General features: G+C 42.5%; 1 protein-coding gene across 1 annotated transcript in view; it reads left to right on the top strand.

Annotated features, from left to right (window-relative positions):
- myo9b (myosin IXb) overlaps positions 1-15,713 on the top strand; it is a 36,494-nt gene extending 20,781 nt beyond the window's left edge. The window contains exons 20-41 of the mRNA XM_058066711.1: positions 99-221; positions 282-431; positions 1,205-1,350; positions 5,360-5,692; positions 6,410-6,491; positions 6,621-6,818; positions 7,267-7,373; positions 7,797-7,879; positions 8,007-8,191; positions 9,685-9,792; positions 9,867-10,037; positions 10,115-10,156; positions 10,235-10,346; positions 11,646-11,719; positions 11,798-11,990; positions 12,979-13,107; positions 13,193-13,298; positions 13,384-13,515; positions 13,589-13,712; positions 14,626-14,720; positions 14,798-14,922; positions 15,107-15,713. Coding sequence (XP_057922694.1) covers positions 99-221; positions 282-431; positions 1,205-1,350; positions 5,360-5,692; positions 6,410-6,491; positions 6,621-6,818; positions 7,267-7,373; positions 7,797-7,879; positions 8,007-8,191; positions 9,685-9,792; positions 9,867-10,037; positions 10,115-10,156; positions 10,235-10,346; positions 11,646-11,719; positions 11,798-11,990; positions 12,979-13,107; positions 13,193-13,298; positions 13,384-13,515; positions 13,589-13,712; positions 14,626-14,720; positions 14,798-14,922; positions 15,107-15,285 — 2,997 coding nt within the window. The 3' untranslated portion in view covers positions 15,286-15,713. The remainder of the gene's footprint in view (positions 1-98; positions 222-281; positions 432-1,204; positions 1,351-5,359; positions 5,693-6,409; positions 6,492-6,620; positions 6,819-7,266; positions 7,374-7,796; positions 7,880-8,006; positions 8,192-9,684; positions 9,793-9,866; positions 10,038-10,114; positions 10,157-10,234; positions 10,347-11,645; positions 11,720-11,797; positions 11,991-12,978; positions 13,108-13,192; positions 13,299-13,383; positions 13,516-13,588; positions 13,713-14,625; positions 14,721-14,797; positions 14,923-15,106) is intronic.
- The last annotated feature ends 287 nt before the right edge of the window (positions 15,714-16,000 follow it).

The following is a 16,000-nucleotide window of genomic DNA, read 5'->3' as shown; positions in this document are numbered from 1 at the left end:
TGTTATTTGATCTCTAATGTCAAAAAGCGTATTTAGAAAGTGATAAAGATAAGATTTGCAGTGCATTAAAAAAAGCTGTGATGTTGTCTCTCTGACAGGAATTTGTTGATAAATTCCGAATGTTGCTTCCCAAAGAGGCAAAGGAATCTCCTGAGCACATCAGCAACCTGCTCACTAGATTGGGCTTGGACCAGGGCACCTACCAAATAGGAAAAAGCAAGGTGAGGATTCCTGCTGTGCGTTGTTGTTGTTTCTGTATTTATTTATCCCCTCCTACTCAGGTGTTCCTTAAAGAACAAGAGAGGCAGCTTCTCCAGGACACCCTCAACAAGGAAGTGATACGTCACATCATCGTCCTCCAGCGCTGGTTCCGGGCTTGTCTGATGAGGATGCACTTCCTGCAGAGGAGAGATGCATCGCTTATTATACAGGTGGAATTTCCAAAGTGCTACACCCATTGCTAATGTCTCAAGCTAATGTCTCACCGTATACTATACTTGAGTACCATCTAGTGGCTAAAATGAGAATTACACCTCATGACACCTAAAAACCACAAGCAATTTTTTGTCTGTGGTGGTCTAAATTTATTAGTGGCGGGCAGCCAGAAATTGATCTATTCAGCTGCCTTTTTATTTCATCATGCAATGCAGAAGTGGCCTGAAATGAATAAACATGAATAGATTCAATATGTTCATGATATGGGGCGACACGGCGGTCTAGTGGTTAGCGCGGAGACCTCACAGCTAGGAGACCAGGGTTCAATTCCACCCTCAGCCATCTCTGTGTGGAGTTTGCATGTTCTCCCCGTGCATGCGTGGGTTTTCTCCGGGTACTCCGGTTTCTTCCCACATTCCAAAAAAACATGCTAGGTTAATTAGCGACTCCAAATTGTCCATAGGTATGAATGTGAGTGTGAATGGTTGTTTGTCTATATGTGCCCTGTGATTGGCTGGCGACCAGTCCAGGGTGTACCCCGCCTCTCGCCCAAAAACAGCTGGGATAGGCTCCAGCACCCCCGCGACCCTCGTGAGGAAAAAGCGGTAGAAAATGATTGAATGAATGAATGTTCATGATATGCTGAAATATAACCATTTATATTCAACTCCATTCAATATATGGGAAGGGATTGATTTCTATATACTATTTTTTATGATTTTATTGTGTTGACTACTTTGTAAGTAGATTGTTGTGTGGGGTATTTCAGAGGAGTTGGCGTGAGTTTTCAGAGAAGCGCAACAAAGCTGCCTCGGTGATCCAAACTGCGTGGCGCACTTCACTGAAGAGGTCGCTGAAACTGAAGGAGATATCCGATGATGAGAACTCTACAAAAGGCCAACCCGGAAGAATCAGGTATGTTTTCCTGATATGACTCAAGGATAATACTTGTACACTATTAAACTCGCCATGTATTATGAGTCTTCACATTTAGGGAAGAAATGATTGATAATGGTCTAACAATGTTTAAAAGCATATTCATAAGGTCATAAACATGTTTACTATGTATAATAGGTTTTATTATAATAATAATAATAATAATACATTTTATTTAAAAGCGCCTTTCAGGACACCCAAGGTCGCTGTACAGAAGATAAGAACACCAATATAAAATACAAGATAAAAGACAACAAACAATAAATAAAAGCATACAAGAAATCGGGATAGGGGGGACCATGTGGAACTGTTAGAGGGAATAGGCAAGTTTGAACAGATGGGTTTTGAGTTGAGATTTGAAAATGGGAAGGGTGGCAGAGTTACGGAGGTCAGGTGGCAATGAGTTCCAGAGTTGGGGAGCAGAGCGGCTGAAAGCTCTGCTCCCCATAGTGCTAAGGCGTGCAGAGGGAACAGTGAGATGGATGGAGGAGGAAGATCTGAGGGAACGGGATGGCTTAAGAGTGTGGATGAGGTCAGAGAGGTAAGGGGGGGCAAGGTTGTGGATGGACTTGAAGGTGTACAGGAGGATTTTGTAGGTGATTCTTTGTGTCACGGGGAGCCAGTGGAGTTGCTGCAGGATGGGGGTGATGTGGTGGAATGAAGGGGTCCTGGTGATGATCCGGGCAGCAGAGTTCTGAACCAGTTGAAGTTTATGGAGGGATTTGTGAGGGAGGCCGAAGAGGAGAGCGTTACAATAGTCAATGCGGGAAGTGACAAGGCTATGGACGAGGATGGCGGTGGTGTGGGGGGTGAGGGAGGGGCGTAGACGATTAATGGAGCGCAGATGAAAGTAAGCAGACCTGGTGACGTTATTGACGTGAGATTGAAAAGATAGAGTGCTGTCGAGGATGACACCCAGACTCTTGACCTGAGGGGAGGGGGAGACTAAGGAGCTGTCAATGGAGAGAGAAAAGGAGTCAACTTTAGATAGGGTGGATTTGGTGCCAATGAGTAGGAATTCAGTTTTATTGCTATTAAGTTTCAGAAAGTTGGAGGTGAACCATGATTTTATTTCAGAGAGACAGGAGGTGAGGGAGGGGGGTGGGAGTGTAGAGTTGGGTTTGGAAGAGAGGTAGAGCTGGGTGTCATCCGCGAAGCAGTGAAAATGAATGTTAAATTTACGGAAGATATGGCCGAGGGGGAGAAGGTAGGTTATGAAAAGAAGGGGCCCCAGGACAGAGCCCTGGGGCACACCTGTGGTGACTGGGGAGGGGTCGGAGGAGAAAGATTTAAGCTGAATGAACTGAGTGCGGTCTGTGAGATAAGAATGGAACCAGTGGAGGGGGGTGTGGGTGATGCCAATTTCTGAGAGTCTACTGAGGAGGATGGAGTGTGAGATGGTGTCAAAGGCCGCACTCAGGTCAAGGAGGATGAGAATGGAAAGTGAACCGGTGTCAGCTGCAGTGAGGAGATCGTTGGTGATTTTAATGAGTGCAGTTTCGGTGCTGTGACGGGGACGGAAGCCGGACTGGAAGGGTTCATAAAGATTGTTAAGGGTGAGATGTGCATGAAGTTGAGAGGAGACTATTTTTTCAAGAATTTTGGAAATGAAAGGCAGGTTGGAGATAGGGCGGAGGTTATTGAAGTTGTTGGGATCTGAACCAGGTTTTTTCAGGATTGGGGTGACGGCAGCGGTTTTGAAGGCTGGGGGGACAGTACCGGTAGACAGTGAAGAGTGGATAATGGCAGAGATGAGAGGAAGCAGAGAGGAGAGGCAGGATTTGACCAGGATTGTGGGGATGGGGTCCAACTGGCATGTGGAGGGCTTTGATTTGTGGATGATGTCAGATATTTCAGAGGCAGTGGGGAGTTGAAAAGAGGAAAAAGGCTGACTGTACAGAAAGGGTTCAGGTGTGGGGAGAGGAGGCGGTTGTGAACAGAGGTGCTGGTGAATGAAGTTAATTTTGTCATTGAAGAATACCATCAGTGAGTTACAGGTGTCAGTTGAGTAAAAGTGGGGGGGTAAAGAGTGGGGAGGCTGGAGGATCTTGTTGAGTAATGAGAAAAGTGTTTTTGTGTTTCCTTTGTTGGATGTGATGAGTCCAGAGTAAAAAGCAGATTTACGGTGTGCAATGGCGTCTTTGTAATGGAGAATGTGGGTATTGAATATGTTTTTGTGTATTGTGAGTCCAGTTTTTTTGTAGAGCCGTTCCAGTTGTCGTCCTTTAGATTTCATTGTCCGGAGTTCAGGGGTGTACCAAGGTGCAGATGATGAGAAAGAAACAGTCCGAGTTTTCAGAGGGGCAATAGAGTTGAGGATGTTGTTTAGACCAGTGTTGTAGAGAGCTGTGAGAGCATCGGGGTTGGAAGGAAAATCCGGGATTGGGATACAGGATATTTCGGAGCAGAGTGTGTCAACATTAATGTCCTTAAGGTTCCTGAAGGAGATGAGACGTGGAGGTTTGATTGAGGAGAGGCAGAGTGTAGTGCTGAATGAGAGGAGGAGGTGGTCCGTTATTGGAAGTTCGTCGGCGGTGCAGTTGGAGGGGGTGAGGCCAGAGCAGCAGAGTAGATCCAGTGTGTGTCCTTTGGTATGTGTCGGGAAGTCGATGTATTGATGGAGTCCAAAACTGTCAAGGCATAATAGAAAGTCTCTGGTGAGTGGGAGAGTTTTATTGTCAATGTGTATGTTGAAATCTCCCAGCAGTATTAAGTTATGTGACAGTTATGTGATATCTACTAGATTGGCTAATAGGAGTGTAACGGTGACTATAGGCGTGTTATTTCATGTCTAGAGGGCTCTAACAATGTTTACAAACATATTCTGCAAGTCGTAAACATGTTTACTATGTATAATAGATTTTATGTCTACTATATTCGCTAATAGGAGTTTAACGGTGACTATAGGGGTGTTATTTCACGTCTAGAAGGCTTTAACAATGTTTAAAAGCATATTCTGCAAGTCGTAAATATGTTTACTATGTATAATAGGTTTTATTATGTCTACTATATTGGCTAATAGGAGTGTAACAGTGACTATAGGGGTGTTATTTCATGTCTAGAGGGCTCTAACAATGTTTAAAATCATATTCTGCAATTTGTAAACATGTTTACTATGTATAATAGATTTTATTATGTCTACTATATTGGCTAATAGGAGTGTAACAGTGACTATAGGGGTGTTATTTCATGTCTAGAGGGCTCTAACAATGTTTAAAAGCATATTTTGCAAGTCGTAAACATGTTTACTATGGATAATAGATTTTATTATGTCTACTATATTTGCTAATAGGAGTGTAACAGTGACTATAGGGGTGTTATTTCATGTCTAGAGGGCTCTAACAATGTTTACAAACATATTCTGCAAGTCATAAACATGTTTACTATGTATAATAGGTTTTATTATGTCTACTATAATGGCTAATAGGAGTTTAGCGGTGACTATAGGGGTGTTACTTCATGTCTAGAGGGCTCTAACAATGTTTAAAAGCATATTTAGGTCATAAACATGTTTACTATGTATAATAGATTTTATTATGTCTACTATAATGGCTAATGGGAGTGTAACTGACTATAGGGGTGTTATTTCATGTCTAGAAGGCTCTAACAATGTTTAAAAGCATATTTAGAAGGTCGTTAACATGTTTACTATGTATAATAGGTTTTATTATGTCTATCATATTGGCTAATAACACTGTAAATGTGACTATAGGGGTGTTATTTCATGTCTAAAAGGCTCTAGCAATGTTTAAAAGCATATTTAGAAGGTCATAAAGATGTTTACTATGTATAATAGGTTTTATTATGTCTACCATATTGGCTAATAGCACTGTAAAGGTGACTATAGGGGTGTTATTTCATCTCTAATGTCAAAAAGCATATTTAGAAAGTGGTGTTTGATACCCTAAGGCCAATTCAAAGCTCAAAACGATCAAAAACAAAACCAAGAATACTTCGATCACTTAGATAACACATTGTTTTAAAACAGAGTATCGAGGAAAGGACTGCGGCGGCAGCACAAAGTGGAGCTCAGCCCCAACAGAAGCGAGCAGACGGATCCGGTCAACGGTCAGTCGGCGCAGGAGGGGGGCAGGAGCCGGGAGAGTCGCGACGGTCGGGGTTGTGCACCAGCCCTCAACCGACCCTTCTCCGTTCCTTTGGACCCCAAAGCGGGCAGCGATGACAGCAGTGCCGGCTCCCCGAAGAGCATCCCCCTTCAGCGCTACAAAGACGGACGTGGCTTTAAGGAGAAGGGCGAGAGGTGGCGGGGCAGGATGAGCGACGAGTCAAGTCCAGAAGTGCACAGGCGGAAAGACTTTCAGTAAGTGTTGGAGTTCTGGCTTTCATTCCCTCCTGGCGCGGGAAGGGGAAGTCCATGTCTGTCTAGAGGGCTCTAACAATGTTTAATATATAATATATGTAATATGTAACATATAATATATGTTTAATATATAATAGGTTTTATTATGTGTACCATATTGGGTAATAGCACTTTAAAGGTGACTATAGGGGTGTTATTTCACTTCTGGAGGGCTCTAACAATGTTTAAAAACATATTCTGCAAGTCGTAAACATGTTTACTATGTATAATAGGTTTTATTATGTCTACTATATTGGCTAATAGGAGTTTAGCGGTGACTATAGGGGTGTTATTTTATGTCTAGAGGGCTCTAACAATGTTTAAAAGCATATTTAGAAGGTCATAAACATGTTTACTATGTATAATAGGTTTTATTATGTCTACCATATTGGCTAATAGCACTTTAAAGGTGACTATAGGGGTGTTATTTCACTTCTAGAGGGCTCTAACAATGTTTAAAAGCATATTCTGCAAGTCGTAAACATGTTTACTATGTATAATAGGTTTTATTATGTCTACTATATTGGCTAATAGGAGTTTAACGGTGACTATAGGGGTGTTATTTCATGTCTAGAGGGCTCTAACAATGTTTAAAAGCAAATTTAGAAGGTCGTAAACATGTTTACTATGTATAATAGATTTTATAATGTCTACTATGTCTACTACCATCCAACGCAGGCGGAAGGGGAAGTCCATGTCTGCTGATGAGCTGTCCAAGGTCAGCTCCTCCGGCTCGGACAGCTCACCGTCTGCCAGTGAGGTAAGAGCTTCTCCAAGCACTCCTCTAAACTTTCCTCCTCAGGCTCCCCACGTACGTCAAACCAGCACCCCAGCGTTGTACTTCATTCATCACCTTTCCCGGCCCCCTCCCCACCCCCCTACACACCAGGTCAGGGTACGCATGCGCAGGAAGCCCAAACGCAAGCGGCGTTTAGCCTACGCCCGTAGCGGTTTGGTGATTAACTTTGCCGGCTCCAAGGAGAGCGAGTACTGGAGCTTTCCGCTGCCGCCCATGAGCCCCCGGGCGCCCACCCTGAAGACGTCAGCCAGTAGCGTGGACGTCCGCGCCTTCAAATCTCAGGTCAAGGTACAGACCCGAGGGGCCACGCTTTGGCCGGCGCTGCTGTGCATGCACGTCTTGCATGTGTGCGGGACAGCGCAAGAAGGAAGCCTGCAAACGTCTCTGAAGCTTCTCATTCATTTATTTCTTCTTTGTTGCTACGTGTTTTTTTTTTCTTCAATTCAAGCGTGCAGACCTCTGCCAAGGCTTAAATGCCTGCAGAATTTCTTTTTTCAGAAGACTAGCTCTATTAAAGTGCAACAGATTGCATGTTTCCTTTGAAGTATTACACTCCAAATAATACAAACAAGTCATGTAGTCATATTAGTGGTCATATTCTGGCTATAATCACCCAAGTTTGGGTCAAACGGTTCTGCATGAGGTGGGCTGGTGATGGGAGATGAGCTTGGCTACCAGCGGGTGGGGGGTACAAAAAAATTTTTTTTGGGTTCCACATTTTTTTTTTCTCTTCTAGATCCCTGCGGAACCGGACGGGTCTCGGTTCAGCCTTCCTGCCAGCAGCGCCAATGATGAGTCCAGCCTGCAGAGATCTAACCAATCACATCTTACCACACCTGAGAAGTAACTAAAAACACTCTAAAACAGGGGTGGGCAAACTTTTTGACTCGCGGGCCGCATTGATTTAACAAAACGGGGGGCAGACTATATATTTTACACGTAACAGTCCACCTGGTATTATTGTATCTGTAAAAGTGTCACGCAATCTGCTATTATTATTTATTATTTTATATTTATATTTAAATATTTTATATTATAACAAAACAAATAACAAAATTGATAAAACCATCAAAAGGTTGGCTCAAGCCATGATGCCAGTTCGTATGTTGAGTTTAAATGAAATACTTTGGAAAGAACGGACGGGCCGTATTCAAACACTTGGCGGGCCGGATGTGGCCCCCGGGCCGTAGTTTGCCCACCCCTGCTCTAAAACATAAAGTGTTTTTTTTTTTGCATGTTTCTGAATGGAGGTTGTATTTTCTGCAGAATTTGGTTTCTTAGTAGATTCCTGCGAAAGCGATCGCCTAAATTAACCACCAGCATTGAGACACCTTCACAGGATAAAGCTAGTATGTATGACTTCAAATGCCTTTTTTTTTTTTGTTTGCTTAAATGAGCATCACAGTGTAATGCTGCCCACTGGTGGTCACTCCGTGCAACTGCACTTTTAACCCGGTCACCCCCCCCCGCTTTCAGTCACCTTGCCCAGGTACACGCCTCAAACCTACCACATGCCCAACCAGCACTCCGCCCGCATCAGTCGCAACCCGACCATCAAAATCAGCCGGGCCACTCGGGTCCAGCAGTGGAACGCCTCCCTGGACCGCGAGATCACCAATCCCAAAGAACTACGCAACCTGGATGAGTTTCTCGGCAACCAGGTGAGAAAATAATAATGGGGGGGCAGACATGATATATGTTAGGATATAACTGAGTGTGTGTCTACATTATTAACTCATTCAATCCCAGACATTATTCACAATCCGACCCCTACAGTAGCGGCCCATGGAATATTGTCTTCTATGGCTACTATAAAAACATGGCACCTACTCCTGAGTTTTCATCTGGAAAAAAATTCTTCCAACTTTTTGCGTTCTATAGTAATCAGAACATGGGTAAGTTTCAGGAAAATATCAGTTCCCAACTAAAAAAAAGCAAAAAACATTTTTTTAGCATCAGGAAAATATCAGTTCCCAACTAAAAAAACAAAACTTTTTTTTAGCATATTAGGAATTACATGTGGTTCAGTTCCTAATGTTATGCTAAAAAAAAAATTGTTTTTTGGAATATTGTCTTCTATGGCTACTATAAAAATATGGAACCTACTCCCGAGTTTTCATCTGGAAAAAAATTACTTCCAACTTTTTGAGTTCTATAGTAATCAGAACATGGGTAAGTTTCAGGAAAATAGCAGTTCCCAACTAAAAAAAAAACAAAACTTTTTTCAGCATAACATTAGGAATTACACGTGGTTCAGTTCCTAATGTTATGCTAAAAAAATGTGTTTTTTGGAATATTGTCTTCTATGGGTACTATAGAAACATGCAATCGACTCCTGAGTTTTCATCTGGAAAACAAATTTCTTCCAATTTTTTACGTTCTATAGTATCAGAACATGGGTACGTTTCAGGAAAATATCAGTTCCCAACTAAAAAAAAAACAACCATTTTTTTTAGCATAACATTAGGAATTACACGTGGTTCAGTTCCTAATGTTGTGCTAAAAAAAATTGTCTTTTGGAATATTGTCTTCTATGGCTACTATAAAAACATGGAACCTACTCCCGAGTTTTCATCTGGAAAAAATTTCTTCCAACTTTTTGCGTTCTATAGTAATCAGAACATGGGTGAATTTCAGGAAAATATCAGTTCCCAACTAAAAAAAAAACATATGCATAATGCATAACATTAGGAATTACATGTGGTTCAGTTTCTAATGTTATGCTAAAAAAATAGTTTTTTGCAATATTGTCTTCTATGGCTGCTATAAAAACATGGCACCTACTGCAGAGTTTTCTTCTGGAAAAAGATTTCTTTCAACTTTTTGAGTTCTATAGTAATCAGAACATGGGTAAGTATCAGGAAAATATCAGTTCCCAACTAAAAAAAACAAAAAAATTTTTTTTTTAACATAACATTACACGTGGTTCAGTTCCTAATGTTATGCTAAAAAAATTTTTTTTAGCTTTTTTAGTTGGGAACTGATATTTTCCTGAAAGTTACCCATGTTCTGATTACTATAGAACTCAAAAAGTTGGAAGAAATGTTTTTTCTTCCTAAGTTGGAAGGAATTTTTCAGATTTTCGGTATGAGTGAGTGAAGTATCGATGAGAAGTTGCCACCGTCCCCGCTATTATAATAATGTCGCCTTTCAGGTGAACGAGTTGCGACTGCGAATAAAAGAGCTGTCGCAAACAGAGGGCATCTTCCTGACCGCCACCATGCAGTTCAGAGAGACCATCAAGGGCATGTTCTCTGTGCAGGTCAGTGCACGCGTGTTGTGCGTCACGGGAGATGTTTGGTATTATTAAAAAAAAAAAACGTGATGACTTCACAGAAGCCTCAGATCGGCTACAAGGACCTGATGAAGGGCTACCATAGCAAGGTCTGCTCCCTGGCCGGCCCCAAGAAGAAGAACGAAGTATCCCTGGTGGTCAACCTGTTCCAGTCCGTGCTGGACGGCTTCATCCGGGGCGAGATGAAGAGGTTGGAGTCGGAGCCGGTCAAGGTCATTGTTGCTCTCACGTCGCTCAGACGGCTTGGAGACGAGAATTAAGACTTGTGGGCGACTCTGCCTTCTTGCAGGCTTCCAAGACGACCAAGAAAAGAAGGAAAAAGGACAAATGTGTAAGCTGAGAACTTTTTCAGGTGGATGGAACGTTATATCAAAGCACAGGGAATCATTGCAGTGGCTTCTCTTCTCAGCCCGACGGTCCGCTGGACCACCGCTTCAGCACCTACCAGGTGAACATCATGCAGTCATGTGACCTGTGTGGCTCCTACATCTGGGGCATGGAGAAAGCCTACATGTGCAGCGGTATGTTTCAGCACCACAGACACTCTCAGATATGCAGCGTTTTTCTGTCCTTGTTAGACCCAGTTTGTGCTGCTCTCTGAAGGGAGTAGTTAACAGCATGGTAAGAGATTTTAGTTTAGATTTTTAGATGGCTTTTCTAATCATCTATTAGCCTTATAAAATGATGAACTTGGATTAGCAGCCATAGCAGGCGATTGATGCAGAGGACTGACAGTTGTTGATAGTAGGCCTCTATGCAAAAATGTAGATTGTTCTTTGAAAATCATCATTTTAGTTTGTGAAATGGAAAAAATTGTTTGTGAAATGCATGAAAAAAAAAATATTTGGAAAACAAAGAAATTTGCAAGTGATCCCAAACTTTTGAGTGGTAGTGTACATCTTAGCGTAAATTTCCGAGAAAAAAAAGAAAATTGGTGAGAAAAAAAAAATTGTAGAATGAATACGTAAATTTACAAGAATAAAGTCAAATGTATAACAAAAAGTCGTAAACGTACGAGAATAATGTAATAAATTTCCTACAAAAAAATTAAAAATTGAAAAAAAAACAAACTAAACTGTATTTTGGAAAGCAGGAAGTGAACAAATGTAACAGTTACTGATTGTAAAAGTACCAGCTGGAGGGGTAGGATTTAATAAGATTTGCTTATTAAATTATTAATTATAAATAAATATTATTCAATTCATATAATAAATAAAATAAATAAAAAGTAAAACAATAAAAAATAAAATAAAAATTATAAAAAATTAAAAAAAATTATAAAAAATGAAAAACATTTTTTTTTAATTCTTAAACTATATTAGGAAAGCAGGAAGTGAACAAATGTAACAGTTACTGATTGCAAAAGTACCAGATGGAGGGGTAGGATTTAATAAGCTTTGCTTCTTCCTACTCCTTTTGGACATGTGGAACTGTGAACTGATTATGTGATGCATTCAATTGTAATCTGATGCATGTTCAAATCAAATAAATCCATTACCATTACAATAATATTGTAATAAATTAACAAGTAATAAAGTAAATTTACGACAAAAAAGTTGTAAATTTACGTCAAAAGTCATAAATTCATGACAAAAAAAGTTGTAAACTTTAAAAAAAAGAATAAAGTCTAAAATGTATTGAAATAATCTGAGATTTTGATAATAACATCATAAATGTACCAGGAAAAATTAGTAATATTACAAGAGTAAAGTGGTAAGTTTATGTAACGGGCATGAGACGGGGGGGGACTTATGTGACCTTTGGCCTTGGACATGCGGAGAGGGATGGAAGGCGGTTTGATGCCAGCGTTTATGTTGCAGCCTGCAAGCTGATATGTCACAAGAAATGCCTGACCAAGATCATCACTGACTGCTCAACACGCTGCGCCCTGCAGGTAAGACACATCACATGACTTAAAACACACACACTCTTAACATGCTTTTTTTTAAATTGTTTTTGTAAAAAAAAAAAGGACGACAGCGTGCCGGGCGCCCTTCATTTCGGGGTGCACGTGTGCGTCCTCACCAGCAAGACCACCCCGGTGCCCAAGGTGGTGGAGCTGCTGCTGCTGCACGTGGAGATGAACGGGCTCTACACCGAGGGCCTCTACCGCAAGTCGGGCTCAGCTTGCCGTGCCCGGGAACTGCATCAGATCATGGAGATGGGTTAGACGCTAATAATAGCTTATAGATGCTAACCATCAGCTTGGTTGCTATTTTCTATCCTCGTCACTTTCAGCTGTCATACTCCGGTGCTAGGTGTTGGCATGATAACATTAGCATGTTAGCATGCTAACATTTAGCATTTTCAGAGGTAATGCTTATATAAATGCAGGGTGTAGCATGCTAACATTAGCATGTTAGCATTCTTTAAGTCATTCAAAGCCTTCCATGGTATGTTTCATAATCCTTCACTCATTCATTCATTTTATCTTCACAAGGGTTGCGGGGGTGCTGGAGCCTATCCCAGCTATCTTGGGGCAAGAGGCGGGGTACACCCTGGACTGGTGGCCAGCCAATCACAGGGCACATATAGACAAACAACCATTCACACTCACATTCATACCTATGGACCATTTGGAGTCGCTAATTAACCTAGCATGTTTTTGGAATGTGGGAGGAAACCGGAGTACCCGGAGAAAACCCACGCATGCACGTGGAGAACATGCAACCTCCATACTAAGATGGCCAAGGGTGCGGAAAGACAAAAAGTTACCACTTCCACACAAAATAGGAGAACTCATTCATTCATTCATTTTCTACCACTTATCCTCACAAGGGTCGCGGGGGTGCTGGAGCCTATCCCAGCTGTCTTCGGGCGAGAGTCGGGGTACACCCTGGACCGGTGGCCAGCCAATCACAGGGCACATATAGACAAACAACCATTCACACTCACATTCATACCTATGGACAATTTGGAGTCGCTAATTAACCTAGCATGTTTTTGGAATGTGGGAGGAAACCGGAGAACATGCAAACTCCACACAGAGATGGCCGAGGGTGGAATTGAACCCTGGTCTCCTAGCTGTGAGGCATGCGCGCTAACCACTCGACCGCCATGCAGCCCGCATAAGGATTGTTAATGATGAAAATCCCCCCCCCCCATAAAGTGCACTTTTCCTTGATTATAGTAGCTTTTGTGTTGTGGCTTTAGACCCCGAGGCGGCCTGTCTGGAGAACTACCACATCCACACCGTGGCAGGCCTGCTGAAACGGTGGCTCAGAGAGCTGCCCGACCCCCTCATGACCTTTTGTCTTTACAAGGACTTCCTGCATGCAGTGGGTGAGTCCATATTCATTCATTTGAATTGCGCTTTGAAATTCATTTATTATTAAAATTTAGCGACTCTTTTGTTTGTTTTATGCAGAGCTTCCAGAAAGGTCAGAGAGGATCAGGGCAGTGTACCAGAAGGTGGATGAGCTTCCTCTAGCCAATTACAACACACTGGAACGGCTTATCTTCCATCTGGTTCGGTACGTTTTCAATTCCCCGCAACACCACGAGACACTTTCCTGACGTGGTTTGATGCGGAACGTGCTAATGTGCGTGTCGCCGTAGGGTGGCAAACGAGGAAGATTACAATAAGATGTCCCCGAGCTCCCTCGCTATCGTTTTCGCCCCGTGTATCCTACGCTCTCCCGACTACGATGACCCCTTTGTGGGGATGAAGGACGTTCCGAGGACGACCACGTGAGTCTTTTCTTTTTACCGAACCCTCGCCGCAGGTATGGACCGGTTTCTGCTTTGTATCGCCCGCATGTAGGTGTGTGGAGATCCTCATCACGGAGCAGTTCAGGCGCTACAAGGAGAAGCTGCAGAACATCCAGGAGTTGGAGTACGCTGAGGCTTTGGCTGTCAATCAACTCAAGCTGAAGAGGCAGAACACGGTAACATACGGTCAAAGAAAACGGATCATTCTAGGAGCATCCATTATGGAAATTTGGGGGGCGGAGTCGAGTAAGCAGGTTTCTGGCTTAGGAGGCGGGACATTATGTTTGTGATAGTGGTTCACTGTAATGTAAACATAGTAACGTAGTTCCCCCTTATTGTGATTCATTCATTCATTCATTTTCTACCGCTTTTTCCTCACGAGGGTTGCTGGGGGGTGCTGGAGCCCATCCCAGCTAGCATTGTTAGCATGCTAATGTTAGCATATTAACATTTTATTTTGCTATTTTAGTTAGCTATTTTATATAGTTAGCTATTTTATATAGTAACACTTACTACGGCCATGCTAGTTGTTGGCATTCTAACATTAGCATGCTAACATTTTCGGAGGTAGACGCCTATTAAGCTATGTTTTCATAATCATTCATTCATTTTATCCTCACAAGAGTCGCAGGGGGTGCTGGAGCCTATCCCAGTTGTCTCTGGGCGAGAGGCGTGGCACACCCTGGACCGGTGGCCAGCCAATCACAGGGCACATATAGACAAACAACCATTCACACTCACATTCATACCTATGGACAATTTGGAGTCGCTAATTAACCTAGCATGTTTATGGAATGTGGGAGGAAACCGGAGTACCACACAGAGTGTGCTAACTCCACACAGAGATGGCCGAGGGTGGAATCGAACCCTGGTCCTCCTAGCTGTGAGGTCTGAGCGCTAACCACTCGACCCTCCTTATTGTGATCTACACCATAAATATCCTTCATTTATTTTAACTACATATTTAGATGTTAGCATTGCTAACATGCTAATGTAAGCATGCTAACAGCAAATAAATGTGGTAAATATGTTTGGTAGCAAATGGTGTCTGTGTTCTTCATGACATGTTTGCTTCTCTGGTCTCTGCAGATTGTGGAAAAACCCTCTGAGCTGAACGTTCCGGACCAGACAGATTCCGACGAGAGGACTCTGATAGAAAGAATAAGGTCCATCAAGCAAGAAAAGTAAGAGAAAAAGCTTTCGACCTATATTGAGGTGTGGCGTTTATGATGTTTTTATAAAGAGTCCACCATCTCCGCAGGCTGGACCTGGCTTGTAGGCTACCCGATTTGGAACAGGAGAACTCTGACAACGAAATCCTGGACTCTTCGTCATCCATGAGCACGGAGAGTCTGGACGAGCGTCTGGGCAGTCTGGACTCGGAAGGTCAGTAAGGAGGTAAGGTGTTCCAACCTTCCTCTGGGTTAGGCTTGAGGTGAACCGCTTCTTCCTCTGCATGGGCACACTCGTGCACGAGCATGACTTTGCATGACCTATATTTGTATGACACGTTGTTCCATGAAGTAAAATAATCAAGTCATGTGACATACGTGTGTGTGTGTGACTACAGCGAAGGTGCCAAGTCGGTACAAACCGACGGAACCGAATGTCGTCCAGCCAGAGAGCTTCGAGGCTAGCCGGGAGGACGCCACGCACCCGTCTGCCGTCAACACAAACACTTTCAGCGGGAGTTTTGACAACCTGGAAATTCCTTACATTGATGATGATGATGATAATGAGGCCAGTTAACGCCTCCATGTGTCACCATTGGCGGCGGCGAGGTGGCTTTTAACCATCTTGTCGGTGCTGCTGTGGAAAAAAAGGACAGTGTATTTAATAGCGGACACACTAATAACAGTACCACTATGTCGCCATGTGACTTTATTAGTATTTCAATACTGTACATACATTTTTTTTTAATTAAGGTACCTGAATGAACTTTAAAAAAACATTGACAGCCACTACGGTACGATTGTGCACAAAAGAGGCTGATTACTGTAGAAAAACACTGTTCTCTCTGCTATGACTGATCCTATTGTTGTTGTTTTTTAGACTGACGTACTTTTCCTTGTTTGGTTACTAAAATGTCGACTATGTGGGTGTTTATGTGCCTCCACCCCATGCATGTACAGGTGCATCTCAATAAATATTAATATGGTTACCAATTATGGGTGTTAGTTTGCTGGTTAGAGTGAAATCTGGTACTTTTACAATACACAGTTTTTCACCATTTTTCAATCAATTGAAGAAGATATGCAATAACTTTTGAGTTTATTGTTTGTAAATCACCATAAAGTGAATTTGAACGTCTTTTGACACGTATTCTTTAGCATATCAAAGACAAAAAAGGGTTTTAACGGCTGTTTGTTAATTTTCGCTAACAAACACGACTTGCTACTATTATGTCATTTCCGCCTTGTCACTTGCCGCCGCGCGCTGTGTGGTAAACTACCAATGCCTGAGC

Source organism: Doryrhamphus excisus, chromosome 3, assembly GCF_030265055.1.
Source record: "Doryrhamphus excisus isolate RoL2022-K1 chromosome 3, RoL_Dexc_1.0, whole genome shotgun sequence".
NCBI lineage: Eukaryota > Metazoa > Chordata > Actinopteri > Syngnathiformes > Syngnathidae > Doryrhamphus > Doryrhamphus excisus.
Note: the sequence above shows the minus strand (reverse complement) of the source record. Positions and strands in the feature narration are given on the sequence as shown.